At 39.2% G+C, this 16,709-nt stretch overlaps 1 protein-coding gene across 2 annotated transcripts in view; it reads right to left on the bottom strand.

The window, feature by feature from the left end:
• Nucleotides 1-262: 262 nt before the first annotated feature.
• ESR1 (estrogen receptor 1) overlaps nucleotides 263-16,709 on the bottom strand; it is a 522,594-nt gene continuing 506,147 nt past the window's right edge. For both annotated transcript variants that reach the window (XM_073627828.1, XM_073627829.1), the window contains one exon: nucleotides 263-10,938. In XM_073627828.1, coding sequence (XP_073483929.1) covers nucleotides 10,710-10,938 — 229 coding nt within the window. In that variant the 3' untranslated portion in view covers nucleotides 263-10,709. The remainder of the gene's footprint in view (nucleotides 10,939-16,709) is intronic.

Raw genomic sequence — 16,709 nt, 5'->3', positions numbered from 1 at the left:
TGTCTCACTACTGAATCACCTTCTCATCTGTCCTAACATTGAACCCATCTGCTCATCTGCCACACCACTGTAACCAGCTTTCTCATCTGCCCCAACAATGTGCCTCCTGTACATCTGTCTCACCTCTGTACCCCCTGCAATTCTGCCTCACCTCTGTTCCCCCCGCTCTCCTGCCCCACCATGGTTCCCCCTGCTCTCCTGCCCCACCAATGTAACCCCCTGCTGATCTGCCCCACCAATACACCTTCTTTCACATCTGCCCCACTGCTCTACCCCCTTGCTTTTCTGCTCCAACACTGAACCCCCCTGCTCATCTGGCCCAACACCGAACTCTCCCTGCTCACCTGGCCCATCACTGTATCCCCTGCTCTTCTGTCCCACTGCTGAACCCCCTTCTCAGAATTCCACAAACTGTCACCTGATTGTGGTTTTCTCAATCAGTGAAATCCCTTCTTTCTGAGATTGGTAGTGGCAACCAAGAGAGTTATCTTCCTCCAGATGGTGGATGGGGCTAGTAGGACTGTGATTACTTTAGCAGTGGCCAAGACAGTCTTCATCCTGGAAACAGGGAGCACCCCCCCCAGTAGAACTGCACCCAATCTCTTCCCCATCACAAAAGCCGACTACAGCAAAGTTAACCAAACAATGTTTCCCATCTTTTACAATGTGTGGGGGCACAGTGCCTCCCCCTCAGTGCAGTTGCAGTGTAGGGAATTCTGAAATTGGAATGCATTTGTGTCTCACTGACACTTCCCTGCGCTGCTCTGCTGATGGGGAGGGAGTCGAGTGCCAGCAAAAGAGGCTTTGCGTGCCACTTGCGGCACTAGTGCCGGGGGTTGCTTACCCCTGGTCCACAATATGGATGCCTACACTAAGACATGTAGGTGCTCACTGAATAGAGTTATAGTATTGTAGCATGCTACAAAAGAAATATACTGCAACAGTAGCGTTGCTGCAGCAAAGTAACAAAGTGCCCAAAAGAATATTTTTAAAAATATTTTCTTAAATAATTAAGGTGACCATTATTATTTTTTATTTTTTTCTAAATGCAGCAGTCAATATACATAGGCACGTAAGAACTGATACAATGTATAGTTAGGCTTTAATGCATTTCTAGAAGAATATTACATCTACGGAGGTCTATTAGGCCTGTCTAACAATTAGTACCAAAAAATATTCTTATTTATTGAATAGTGCAAGGAGCAAACTGCAAAGTGCAATTGCCATCAATCTACATCTGGTTCATAACAAACCAGCAGAAGATTGATTCTAATTGGCTGTTTACTGAACTTTGCATTTTAGTGGCAGATTTTTTGTGTGTCATTTTATTAAATAAACCTAAAGTAAGGTCTGCTGTACTAGATGTAGGAGCGGTTAAGTAGGAGCAGTAATTTAATCAGAAACTGGCTTATGAAATTGGCTGTGAAAAGCAGGTCCTGTGGTGCTCTGGATCTGGACTACATGATCTGAAGTTGTCACAAGACCTGCAGCCGCTCTCCATGTTGGGTATCAGTGTCAGCAGAGTCTTCAATGCCTTTATTTGAAGACTTAGCTGAGATCAGAACCCTGCCCAGACACATTTTTGTCTGACAGGTAATTTTCTCCTGATTTTAGTGCCCCAATTCTATTTTTCTAATGTCTTTGTCTATGTCTATTAAAGCAGACTTAAGAATTTAGGTCAGTGGTATCTTTGACCAATAAGAAGTTCAGATATATAATTGATAGCCAGATCTGGGGACCATAAAAAAATGTAAATGAATATCCCGTGACAACTTATAATTGCAAGTGTTGTTATCCCAAAAATTTTTATAATCCTACCCGACTATACCCGACTCGTGTGCATAAAAGATCATTCTTTTGTATAACACTCAGCTTATTTTGTGATCAAATCATTTGTTTTTTTTAAGGTTTTATTTACACAACTGTAACATTAATGCAAAAAGAAAAACATGAAATACCTGTTTATAGTTTAATTGTTACAGTTGAATGATATACAGTTGACTTGATTAAAAAGTTTATTTTGGTCCATTCTAGAGTGCATTTCTGGGATTTTAAACCCAATTTAGTGCTAATCTTACATTCAGCTATAGTGCAATTTTTAGATAATAAAATCATCCAGTGAAAACATACATATTTGAATATTACGTTATATTATGTTATATGGGAAATCGAGTGCTAGACATATTTATATGAATGTAATGTCATGTATTTGTGTTGAGGTGCACCAAAGCAAATGATGTGCTCAACCTTCCAATTTATTTGCTTTAAAAAGCCGCCACAGCCTGAGAAAAAAGGCTGTCTCCTGTCCACAGCTGCAAAGTTGGATAATTGCATTCCATGGGCAAACAGTGTTCTCTTTTCAGAGGTTCATCGCCTACTAAAGCCTAGTACACACGGCCATTTTTTTTTTTTTTACTTCAACCCTGCGGGCTGAAGGAAAAACAAACTGACAGCTCAGGTTGGAGCTGCTGTACTCACAACCCGATGTTAGTACAGGGATCCCCCCTGCTGTTCTATTGTGTTCTGACAGGGGTAAGGCCTCCCCCCTGCCAGAACACTCCGGTCAGTGTTCCCAGCCATTGGGATTGGGAGCCATTTGGCAGACCTTTTTCGGTCATGCCTCTTCAGCTGGCTTCTGTTGGACCAGCTGCAGGACACATGGGCCAAATGTCGCCCGGTTTCTATTGAACCAACCAATGCCATCCGACATTCAGCCCGTGTGTACAGGGCTTAAGTCAGAACAAAAGCTCTTAAATCAGCAGGGAGCATAAGCTCTGCTGTAGGGGGTGTATCAGACCTCTATAGGGAGACTACTGCTTCCCCACAGAGAGTATGGGTCCTTCTCTACAGCTGCTGAAAGGAGACAGGCTTAGTATGTGGACTGTAGCTGCTATAACAATAAACTAAGACTTAGCACACATTTTGTTTTGATGCATTTGGAATGTACGGTATTTAGCTGATTTAAACTGAAGGTTCAATTGGGCTTTGTGTGTGCCTCCTACAAAGTAAGAAAGCAGCCTTTAGATTTTTTTTTTTGATGTGATCGACACGTGTGCTGTATTGGTAATACAGTAGTGCAAAGGTTCTAGCAATCATAAAGAAGATGGTCTGCATTCCAATACGTAGTTTGGACTACATGTCCATTGATGAGGAGGATTTCAGAACATAGATGTGACTCCAGCAATCAAAAACATGCAATCAGTTCAATGTTTCATTTGTACATTTTTTGTCTGTGCAAGTGGGAATAGAGGGAAGTCAGAGGATGTGATCTTAAAGAATATGTAAAGCACAAACTTACTCCTGTCTGGTTGTATTACTCTCTGTGTCCCCACTGCAGGCACTGACTTTCACAATTGGTTCTGCTGACCAATGTCTCCAGTACAGAAAGTGAAGGGAAACCCAAAATGTTTTCACTGTCACAGGAACTGGAGGTGAGAAGAAATCTTCCAGTGGGGACCCCTGGACTGAGATCTCCTCTTACTTTCTTCTGATTTTCTCCAATAGGAAGTAAAGGGAAATTCCACAATTCCACAATTTAACAGGGATCCTAACCATTACTTCACCCATCCAAAACTAAAAAAGGTTTTGCCCTTACATACACTTTAAGAAAATGTTAAATAAGAGGCAGTCTGGATTTTTTTAGTTCAGAGATATGTTAAATAATGTTAAATAAGAGGCAGTCTGTATTTTTTTAGTTCAGAGATATGTTACCCTAATAGCACAAATTGCAAATGGAATATTAATATACTTGGGGGCATGTTGGCATTTAATTCAGAAAAATGTTACGCTAATGTTACAAATTAAAAATGGGATATAGATATACTTGGGGGCATCCTGTCATTTAATTCAGAGAAATGTTCCAATTTATAAATGAGGTATAAATATACTTGGGGGCATTCTTGCCTTTAATTCAGGAAGAAATGTTACCTTAATGTTACAATATACCACTGTGATAAAAAAATTATTTGCCTCATGAATAAATGATGATTTTTTTTAGATGTGCATATGGGGATATGAATGACATATTTTGAACAAGGCAAATAACAAATATCAACTAGGTACATACAATAAATTCATTTTATCACTGCAATTTTAAAGGGCTATTGTTGTTATAATGTCATATATACTTATATTTTTTTCATAAATAATAGGTTATCCAGGCGGAGTTTTCCATAGGCTACTTTAGGGCCAGACGCCACTTGTGTTTAAAGACAAAGATGAGTTGTTTTATTATCACTTGAGAAAGGTCAGTTAGCATGAAACTTGTTGCAATTGCATGCTTTAGTGATTGCTTATTTTCTGGCCTGCTAATGATCCTGGAGTGGTGACCATCCTCTTACTTATTTTTGGATAAGAGAGGGGAACGCTGTCCAAACACCTGGGACTGGACATGAATCTATAGGATGGCGGGTGAGCTGCTGTTGCTGTTTGTTCAAATAATCATCATAGGTTTACCTTCTAGAAATAACTGACTTCTGTTCTGACAGACTATGAATTACATGTGTTATTGCAGCAGCTAGGATTCCTAATAAATGGTTGTAAAATCACATCAAGCCAATATTGGACAGAGGATGTTGAAATACATAGATAAACTGTTGCTGAAGCACAATTCTTTTTTTTTTTCATTTATAGAGCGCAAACATTTTTTCAGGGATGTATATATTTAACAGTACAAACAAAACAGTAAAAGGATAACAAAACCATCTGCATCTTGCATAAAATAACTTTTCATTTTATGATGAACGTTTACATGGGCATTTATGTCTATGGATGATGCCTGTTCTGTTGACAACAAATGCATGATTTCCCGTTATATTGTAGAGATTTCCTTCCACTTCCTTTTCTATCCAGGTACAGGAAGTGAAGTGAAAGCTCTCAAAGGTGGACACAGAAAGCAAAAAAAAAATCAAACAGGAGTTGTAACTGTGCACTACTCTAACCAAAATTCAATATATTTTAATATTTAATTACTCATTGATGTACTAAAAAAGTAGAGAATGATTATTTAGTTTAGTGATCCAGGTGAAGTTATGTTCACTTTGAGCACCCAATCATATGCATAATATCTTGTTTGGATGATTGAAGTAAAGTTAGCTTTATTTTTACAAAGTAAAAAAATCTCTCCTACCGTAGTAAATCAATTGGAACTATAGTGCTCTCTTATGAAGTTATATGCTGACCTGTTATCTGCTGTATCTGAAGGCATACAAGGTATCCATGCTGCACCATTTCTGCAGGGAAAATATATCACATAAATCTTAAGGCAATATGTGAGTCTGAAACCGACATTTTTCAGTTTTCCCCTCTGAAAAATGGTAAAACTAGGCACAAGTTTTCAGTAGTTGCCCGAAACAGAAACATTGGTGCTTAAATAGATACTGTATACAATAAACGTAAAGCTCCTTATGCCACCTAAAGCCCAATTTGCTGGATCAAAAGTTATTGTACTTGATATTAATACAAATATTACTAATAAAAATACAGTTGTATGCAAAAGTTTAGAAACCCCTGACAATTTCCATGATTGTCATTTATAAATATTTGGGTGTTTGGATCAGCAATTTCATTTTGATCTATCAAATAACTGAAGGACACAGTAATATTTCAGTAGTGAAATGAGGATTATTGGATTAACATAAAATGTGCAATATGCATCAAAACGAAATTAGACAGGTGCATAAATTTGGGCACCCTTGTCATTTTGTTGATTTGAATACCTGTAACTACTTAGCACTGATTAATTGGGACACACAATTGGTTTGGTGAGCTCATTAAACCTTGAACTTCATAGACACAGGTGCATCCAATTATGAGAAAAGGTATTTATGGTGGCCAATTGCAAGTTGTTGTTCTCTTTGACTCTCCTCTGAAGAGTGGCAACATGGGGGCCTCAAAACTACTCTCAAATGACCTGAAAACAAAGATTGTTCTACATTATGGTTTAGGGGAAGGCTACAAAAAGTTATCGCAGAGATATAAGCTGTCAGTTTCCACTGTGAGGAACATAGTGAGGAAATGGAAAACCACAGGCACAGTTCTTGTTAAGGCCAGAAGTGGCAGGCCACATTAAATATTGGAGAGGCAAAGGCGAAGGATGGTGAGAACAGTCAAAAACAGCCCACGGACCACCTCCAAAGACCTACAACATCAACTTGCTGCAGATGTGTGACATGGCAACCTTCAACAATTCAGCGCACTTTGCATAGGGAGAAGCTGTATGGGATAGTGATGCGAAGGAAGCCTTTTCTGCACACACGCCACAAATGGAGTCGCTTGAGGTATGCAAACGCACATTTGGACAAGCCATCTTTATTTTGGAATAAGGTGCTGTGGACTGATGAAACAAAGATTGAGTTATTTGGTCATAACAAGGGGCGTTATGCATGGCGGCAAAAGAACACAGCATTCCAAGAAAAACACTTGCTACCCACAGTAAAATTTGGTGGAGGTTCCATCATGCTGTGGGGCTGTGTGGCCAGTGCCGGTACTGGGAATCTGGTTAAAGTTGAGGGTCGCATGGATTCCACTCAATATCAGCAGATTCTTGAGAATAATGTTGAGGAATCAGTCAGAAAGTTGAAGTTACGCCGGGGCTGGATATTTCAACAAGACAACAACCCAAAACACTGCTCAAAATCTACTTGGGCATTTATGCAGAGGAACAAGTACAATGTTCTGGAATGGCCATCCCAGTCCCCAGACCTGAATATCATTGAACATCTGTGGGATGATTTGAAGCAAGCTGTCCATGCTTGGCAACCATCAGACCTAACTGAACTGGAGATATTTTGTAAGGAGGAATGGTCAAAAATACATTCATCCAGAATCCAGACACTCATTATAGGCTATAGGACGCGTCTAGAGGCTGTTATTTCTGCTAAAGGAGGCTCTACTAAATATTGATGTGAGTTTTCTGTTGGGGTGCCCAAATTTAGGCACCTGTCTAATTTCGTTTTGATGCATATTGCGCATTTTCTGTTAATCCAATAAACCTCATTTCACTACTGAAATATTACTGTGTCCTTCAGTTATTTGATAGATCAAAATGAAATTGCTGATCCCCAAACACCCAAATATTTATAAATGGCAATTATGGAAATTGTCAGGGGTTCCTAAACTTTTGCATACAATTGTATATAAAATAGTCAATCAAACTATGTCACTCATTGATTTTTCTGCAATCATCTTTGTGAGAGTTTGCATTTTTTTTACCAAGTTGATTGTAATATTACAGTTCAGACATGAAGTGAAGTTAAATCTTTTTTCTTTTTTGAATGCATGTGCTGTATTAAAACAAAGGAAATCTGAGCAGCTGTACTTTCAAGTGTTTACTATAATCTACTTTTTTTTAATGAACAAAATAAAGTTATATGGTCATTTCTACAGGGAAGGAGATGGTTGCACTGATACATACTTTTCTAGTCATCTGTGTCTATAGCCAATCTAGCCTAAACAAAATCTGAGGACTAATTAAACTAATCTGCTTTTGAAAATGCTAGCTTTTTTTTCTAATTTACATTTGTAGGTGGAAAAAAGAAAAGTATGAAGTGGGGGGACTGGCATTCAGCACTCTAGTGATCAACAGTGTAAGTGGTGGGACAGTGAAGCAGGCCATAGATGGTACAATGGTACGATTGCTCGATTCCCCCATCAACACAGTCAGTGTTGATGTGGGAATGCCTCCCACTGCGCTATTGTATTCTGCCAGCGGGGAACCCTGAGAGCATTCCCGACCGGCAGAATACAATGGTTACTGCCCATGGCTATATGCATATATGGAAAAATCCAACAGGCTAGTTGTACCCAAGTTGATTGATGGATCGCGTCTTGGGTACAATCAACCTGCCTATACATGGATCAAAATTTGTTCAGTGCCTGATGAACCGAATTAATTTAAATCCATGTATGGATTCTACTTTTAATCTACTCTGCATGTGTTGTAGAGCAGCCTAATTAAAAATGTTTTTTTTGTTAAATTTATACTGTTTTTATTGAGTAATCAAAACTGGAAAACCAGAGCATAAGGGTGTCAATTACTTGGAAAAATGTAGGAATAAAAAAAATCAAACAATCATACTCATCTGCAGTTGTTCTCCGCAGGCTCTAATCTTGAGGACTGAGCGATCACATGCCAGCCCAGTTCTCAGTTTGTTCTGAGCAGAAAGAGGTGACTGTCAATCACTCACTGGAGCACCAGGCTGGGAAAGGGGTTGGAGCAGCTGGCTCAGGCTCTCAATGGTGCAATGAGAGGCTGAGCCAGTTGCCAATCAAGCATCATTCATCATTATTGTTGGGATCTTTACAGAGCCTTGGCCGACTCTGTCACATTAGCCAACAGCAGGCTTTAGCTGATTCTTGATCATAGGAGTGCAAAAGTAAGTGCCCTCCTGTGAACCAGAAGAGAGGTATGGCTAAAAAGGCTTTGGCCATACTTCTGTTTAAACATGTTTGCATTAGTTAAACACTTTTGCACAAAGCTGTGCAAGGCTCCTAATGACACCAACAGACTTAGAAAAAGTGCTTCTTTTGTTTTGTTTGTTACGTGTTCTTCCTTATTTTGTTTGTTCTTCCTGAATTGGCAAGGAATGTAGTATATGTTGGTGCCAAATAAATGAAAAGTATGAGACTGGGTTCACACTGAGGAACAGAGCGGCTCACAGCAGTGGGTCTGGTGCATCTGCATTTATCGTTTCATCATTTCAGATCCAATTTGAGCTCAAAGTTTTGGCTGAATTTAACCTGAAATGGACCAGAAAACTCACAGGACTCCTGCGCAATTCGCACCGGAGCCGCTTCGGTGATGTGTGAACCAGCTCCATTATGAGCCGGTCACAATCTCCTGACATGCGAACTGGATGCAGAGAAACCCACATCCAATTCATGATGGTGTGAACCCAGCCTTAGCGAACTAAAAAAGACAACTTAGATGATCTAGTTAGAATGTACATACAGGACAATATAAATATCTTTCTAAAGAACCGTGTGTTTTGTGCAAAACTCTAGGTGACATGAATTGTACATTTACAGTAATAAAATGATTTTACTATTAGTATAGGAGAGGGTTCTTTATAGTAAATGTGATTAAAGTACACTTGTCAGTGCTATAATCTTATTGAACTGGTCTCAGGACCATTCCTTAGCAATTTCTTTAAACTCTTTAATCCCTATCGCACCTTCCTGTTGGCCAAAAAGTGGCACAGTATCATACTGGTAAGCAAATATAACGCAGGCCAATTGGAAGGTAAGGGATCAAGAAAGAATAAGCAAGCTTCTATCAGTGCAAAGAAGTGTAAAAATTTGCATATTAGAACTCCCCAGGATTTGAGGCTACATATTTATGCTTGAAAAAAAAAAATACATTCACAGAATCCTAAACTCAGAGGAAATAAACCTTTATAAAGCATGGTCCAGTTTGTGCTAACAGGAAAATTATTTAATAAAACCCAAAGGCAAATGAAAGGCAGGGAATTTGCTGTTAAAAGTTTTATTCTTGTGGTCTACTGGTTCTGGCTGCAGCCCATAGCAGCCAGTCTAATTCAAAGTGTCATTTGTTATAGTGCAAACAAAATGTTACCTATGCTATGGCTCATGGCATGTTAGGCAACCTAGAATAATGTTGTCAAATCAATAATAAGTGATTTGAAATATTCTCATACTATATCATATTGGGAAGGTATTTTTAAGATATGTATATTATAGGGTACATAATTCTAGCTATACCCATAGATCATTTTTAACATTGCAAGTTAATTGAACAAAACAAAGGCCATCTGTTTACTGAGGTGGTTTAGTTACAGTTCAGGCCACCTTTATCTTATTTCATTATTAAATTATCAAAAACATTATCATAATTTAGTGCCTTTAAAAATCCTACATCTGTAGGCTTAATAATCATAGAGAACACAAATGAAGATAAGCTCTTACACATATAGTATGACTTAAGAATTGGTGGAACCTGTTTGGAAAACCACATTCTTATGCCAAAAGTCAAGGCTAATGTCATCTTAACGAGTACCACTTAACTGTAAAACAATTGTGCCCAATAGACTTTTGACACTACACATATATTCAATTCGCTCCCTTGTCAGATTGATTAATAGTCAGAGAAACCATTGATAAACGGTTAAGAACATGAATAATGAATAGGAGTATGATGGGATGAACTATATAAAGTAGTAAGTGAAATGTCATTAGTGGGATCTACAGTAACACTGAAAACTAGATACACTAACATAACTGTAGATAAAATGTTTATATAAATGATATTTTGTAAATTGGTGCTAGATAAAAACTTGCACATGTGAAACTACAGTATATACTGATTTTGCATCAGTCATAGTCCATGCTACTTTAATACTATCCAAACTATTTTATTGAAAGCTGTAGAAATGTAGTTGTGCTCCTTGGCAGCACAGAGTTACATGAAATAGCGTACAAAAATAAAATCACAGAAAGCGCTGATTTTAATGGAGAGAGTCCTTCAGCCCAATGGCTCCTCTTCCACTTTGATATGTCGCAAAGAGATGACGAAACCCTGCACTAGAAATCATTGAAAAGATGCGTGCCGGAGTGTGTTTACATATGCAGCATTATTCAGCTAAATTTGTGCGCAGACTATACGTAGTAGGTAGTATATTGTTGGGAACTGCATGGCCACTTAAGACCAATCAATTAAAAAAAAAGAAAATCAAATTAAAAACAGAATTCTTTCATAATGTGTTTTGCAAACTTGTTTCCTCCCTATTTACATAAAAAGGCTGTACACAGGGTGAAGTAGTCGGGGCTTCAGTCTGTGGGCTGCGGCTGTCTTCCTCTTGAGTTACACATTTATCTTTGGGTGTATGCATGCGATGTGCATCCAGCATCTCCAACAGCAAATCGTATAGCGGCACAACATTTTTGCACTTCATGCTATACAGGTGCTCCATCCCTTTATTGCTGTAAAAACAAATGCAACATTTTAAATGTAATGCATAAAAAGGTATATAAGTTCTTCATTATGAGTAAACAGGAATGTTGTCTGGTCTCCTAAAGTAAACCTGTGGCCAGGCTATGAGCATTCAAACATTTACATATTCTTAACAAGCAGCAAATAAGCTTTAAAACAGCCTTGACCATGAGTTACAGTATATGCTGTTACCTTCAGGTGAGGACAATGGCTAACAAAGTTTTTAGGACAGCCCAGATAGGCCACCCCAATCTCAGCAATCCTCAGTTTTTTTTCTAGTGTTAGGTGAGGAATGATCTCTCTCTGCTGAGATCAGGTTCTGACTTGTCATCCCTATATTTCTGAAAGATTGAAGACTATGCTTAGTTCTTCACAGGGTGAAATCCTTTTCCTTCTGGCTGCCTCAATGCCACTGCATTTGCAGCTTCCAGATTGGTCGCCCATCAGCAGCGCCTCAGGGAACTGTACCCAAATCTTGTCATATATAAAGATGTGGGCTGGCCTGTAACTTTGACTTTAGCACTGGACTTTGTGTTTCCCACTCACCCTTGGTACAGCAGTGCAGCTTGGTACAGCAGATGCAAAGTGCTCTACAGATCCAGGGCAGTGGCAATCTGAGTCCTTGTATTCCCAGTCCATGAAAACACTCTCTATTGAGGAGAGGATATGCCCACGTGATGGGTCCTCCCCTGGAAAGTGGTTGTTGTGGTGAGTTCAGGGCTTTTCTCCCTTCCCTGTGTAGTTCCCCGCCTGCCCCACTAACACCTCATCCCCCACCCCATCTGAGTGTAATCCCTGGACACCGGACCACTGCCTTGGGCAGCAAGAATACCTCAGGCCAGGAGCAGTATGTTTCTGGGGTGCTGCATTACTTTTAATTAGTTTGTTGCCGCCACTTCCTAACATGGGCCACTTTAAATGGTTTGTCACATCCATGAGCATAGCATTCACTACTTTTCACACGGTAAGAAGAAATTAACACAGCCTCTGTGACCCATTTGGGTGTGCAATGGCTATCTTAAGCACATTGCCCTGCTCCAAGTTGTCACCCTGGTCTTAGCATCAGCCTTCATCAAGTTATCCAGCAGCCTTCAGTTGCGGGACACATGATGGCTCCATCCCTTCTGCTCATGGAGAATGCCAGACAGAAGGGAAATGGGATGAGGGGGCAGGCCAGCACACTTTGTCCATAGGGCCATGATGAAGTTTTTTAAGGTTACTCTCAAAACTTTGCACCTGGGTCTTTGGTCTTCAAGTCTCCCCTTATCTGAATACAAGAGGTATGTTTATTCTTACTTGCATCTTAGGGATGTGTTTATAAACAATTTGCTGTACGAATGTATTAATCATTTGCACAGCTGTCACAAATAATTGCTGCAATTTGTGTAATATGTTTACTTGTCAGCTCTATCTGGTGGCCATAATGTGGTATTTTCCTGATTGAGGTATTTCAGAAAAATACTACATTATGGTCACTAGATGGAGCTTATGATCATAGGAAGTGTACATATTACACACGTTATTCAAGACAGCTATGTGAATGTTTGAGACACGGCAAGGATGTGGAATTCCCTTCCACGGGCAGTGGTATCAGCAGGGAGCATCGATAGTTTTAAAAAACTATTAGATACGCACCTGAACGACCACAACATACAGTGTTATACAATATAATACTGACATATAATCACACACATAGGTTGGATTTGATGAATTTTTGTCTTTTTTCAACCTCACCTACTATGTGACCACATAAACGAGTTCCTGCTGGAAAAAATGTAACTATGTAACATTCGCACAGCAATATATATATATATATATATATATATATATATATATATATATATATATATGTATATATACAATTTTTATTAGTGTCCTTTTGTGCAAATCATTTATATCTGTGCAGCATTCCAGCATAAATCAACTTCTACACTTTACCTCTGTGTAATTTCTTGGTCTTATATCGGCCACCCTGTAGTGTTCTCCAGGCTGCCTGTAGTAGGTGGACCTGATGGTTCCCACCCACAGCCCTCCTCTATAGACAAGCTATGTATAACACAGTGATAATGTTACTGCTATTTTTATAAGGTATTATCTGGTTTTCCAAAGGCATTTGCTACAACAAAATGTATTTATGGCCTTTGTGGCTATTGATGAATATATTTAAATGAAAGCTTTAACCTCCCTGGCGGTATGATTATCTCAGATTTTTGCGTCTCAAAGCGGTACAATTTTTTGCATAGAAATTTGGCGTTTTATATTGTAGGTCTGTAATTCTTAGCAATAACACACTTAGATCTGTCTACCAAGAGTCTAGTAGATATCCAGGGTATGATGACGTTTGAAACACAAAATCATAAATTATAATATAATAAATAAATATAAATAATAAAAAAATATATATATATAATAATAATAATAAAATAAATTTCCCCACGATTCACTATCGCTCAATTCTGCAAGTGTTCTAATTTACTATCGCTGTTTTCTAGCTGGTCTAAAGCCACTTTTGACATAAAGGGACACTTTTTGGTTGCTATGGACAATCTCAAGTTTCCAGGCAGAAAGAACAGTATATATAATATAAAACTGCATGCAGGGCATGGGCCAAAGCACTGGGGGCAAAAGGGAAGTGAAATGATGTCATACAGTACTGTAATCTGTAAGATTACAGTACTGCATGTGTTATGATTTTTACATTCTTTTGAATTTGCCACCAGGCTCCGCCCCATGCGTCACAACGCTCGCAGGGAACTGAGCCTGGCACAGAGAGGCTTCGGGCAGAGGACGGAGCCCGCAGACAGCACGGGGGGACGTCGCAGGATCCTGGGGACAAGGTAAGTAACCTGCACCAGGATCCTGAGATGTAATCCCGAGTGTGGCTCGGAGTTACAGCTAATGGTGCTGAGATTTAACCCCGAGCTACACCCGGGAATACCGTCAGGGAGGCTGCGGTGACCACAGACCTCAGATGGAGGTCAGCATGCTCAATAGGCTTAAATTCATGCAGGAGGCAAGGGACAGATAGTTTGCTGTGTTCAGAGTCAGCTAAATGCACTGGTGGGAATGTATCTTAAAGCCTAGTACACACAGGGTCGAATGTCGGGCAGCATCTGCTGCATCAATTGAAACCGGCTGACATTTGGCCTGTGTGTACTACAGCCAGTCCGACATCAGCCAGCTTCTGTCAAAGGGGCATGACCGAAAAAGGTCTCCCAATTGACTGCCGATCAACACTCTAAGCCAATGGCTGAGAGAGCTGACCGTAGTGTTCTGGTGGGGGGGCGTCTTCCTCATAACACAATAGAACAGCAGGGGAGATCGCTGTACTAGCCTGCTAGGTTGAACGAAAATGAAACTAGTAGTGTGTACCAAGCTTAAGTCTTTTTCAGATGAGGGTATCAGCTACAGCTTTGATCAAGGGTGTCTTTTGTGTCTATAGACCTGAGATTGTTGTTTCTTAAGGCCATGGTCAATGTTAGGGTATTACAAACTAATATGGCACAAATAGCAGTGATGTGGCAAAATCCATAACAACTAGTCATTAATATAAATTAAACTTAATTTGAAGACTCAAAGCTATTTGCATGTGGTTATTAAATATGACCTGTAGTGTATATAATCACACTGTCTCTCTTTTTCAATAAAATCAAAGCTGTTAATAACTTTTTACAAGACTTAATACCTAAACATAAAAAAGAAAATATTGTGTTCTTCTGGTTATTTAGTTTAATGCTCAATAAATATTAATGTCTTATCATATATACAATCTTGTATGTTTTGGAAGCCTTTTAGAGCTGTAATGTTTCAGAGAGGAGTTCTTCATTTAATCAAAAGATTTATGACATTAGGTACAGCCAAGTATTAATGCACGGTACATAGATTTCTTAGCCAAGTACATCCTATTATTTACTTCTCAGAACCCTAACGCTAAAAAAATAGATTTCTTAAAGTGGAACTCCAGAAAAAAAATGACCATTTACCCTTGCATTGCTCATTTTGTCTAGGGGCAGAATGTTAAGCAATACTCCCTGCCACACAAACAGAGCTCAAAGCTTTTTTTTTTTGCCACTCATCCGGTCATGGCCTTTCTGATGTCATCTTGTACGATGCAGGATAAACGGTTCTGGGATGTAGCCTTTTAAAAGCCCCACCAATATGAGCATATAACCCTTGCAGTGGGAATGGGTTTGTTTTTTCTCTTTACACTTTAAAAATATAGTAAAATAATGAGTGAAAACTGATATTTATTTTTTTCTATATGCACAAATATTTATAAACTCCTTTTCTTCCTTGGGGCCAAAACTGTGGTACATATAGTACAGTTATTTATCTTAAAGTTCTCCACAGAGGAATAGGGATTCCTATTTACTCTCATTTGCCATGTAGAAAATGATGTGCCTGCTTATCCTATATTCAGGATATGATTATTTAATCAGGTAGTGAGCTTGAGAGAGTGGGGGCTAATTTAGAGAATGTGCCTATGCCTGATGGTCAAAAAGGGAGAATTTTTGGAGGGTGTAGTAGATCTTTTTAAATAGATAGATTCTAATTTATTTAAAGCTGAAGTGTAGGTGTGGCAGTTTTTATACAGTTACGTTGGTCCAAGCTGAGTATGTGTATGTCATACCCCATGCAAGCTGGAAATCACTGTAGTAGGCACTGCTACTACAGTGATCTCCACTAGCTTTTGGGTCCCATGCCGAGCAGCTGCCCTGCGGCTTACTGAACACAGGAGGTCACTTGTTTGGCATGGGCGCCATTCATAGAACACTTTGTATTTTCTCAAAGAATGCAAATCATTCTCTGATTGGATGAGATAGAGATAGTGATGACACCGCCTCACCTCTCCACCTTGTCCAGAGAATTCTTTGCATTCTTTGAGAAAATGCAAAGTGTTCCAGGAATGACGCCCATGCTGAGGGAGTGGCCTGCTGTGTTCACAATGCAGCAAAGCAGCAGCTCAGAACAGGACCCAGATGCTTGTGGAGCTCACTTTAGTAGCTGTGCCTACTACTGTGATTTCCAGCTTTCACAGAGATACTACAGGTATGGCACATACATACTTACATTGATCCAAGCTATACCAATGTAACTGCAAAATTGCCATACCAAAACTCCATCTTTAAATTAATTTAATGTATAGTTTAACTGATGTAGAGACCATTTTAGATATACACTATAAGGCCAAAAGTATTTTTACACCCCTCACAATGATTGATTTCAGGGCTTTCCAATGAACTGTATTGTGAAGGCTACAGCATACAAATACATTTTAGACAATTGTGGTCTTCCAGCTTTGTGGCATCAGTTTTGGGAAGGCTTCTTTTTCTGTTCCAGCAGGACTGTGTCCCTGTGCATAAAGCTAGGTGTATAAAGACATGGTTTGATAAGTTTAGTGTTGAGGAATTTAAGTGGCCTGCACATCTTTGAGATTCACTAAAATACCAATTTTGAGCTAGGTGCTCTCGCCCAAAATCAGCATCTAACCTTACAAATGCTGTTTTGACTCATTACACAGACAGCCTAGACAGCCTTCCCAGAAAATTGGAGGCTGTTATAGCTGCAAAGATAGGGAGGGGGGACAAACTCCATATTAATATCCATAGTTTTAGAATGTGATCTCCAACAAGCTCATATAGGTGTGGTAGTCAGATATCCATATACTTTTAACCATATAGTGTGCAAAAGTGAACAAGATAAGCTTGATGTAAAACTGTGTTAATTTTAATGTCAAATTTTGATTTTGTTTTAGTCATAG

The sequence above is a fragment of the Aquarana catesbeiana genome, linkage group LG04 (assembly GCF_042186555.1).
Source record: "Aquarana catesbeiana isolate 2022-GZ linkage group LG04, ASM4218655v1, whole genome shotgun sequence".
Lineage (NCBI taxonomy): Eukaryota > Metazoa > Chordata > Amphibia > Anura > Ranidae > Aquarana > Aquarana catesbeiana.
Note: the sequence above shows the minus strand (reverse complement) of the source record. Positions and strands in the feature narration are given on the sequence as shown.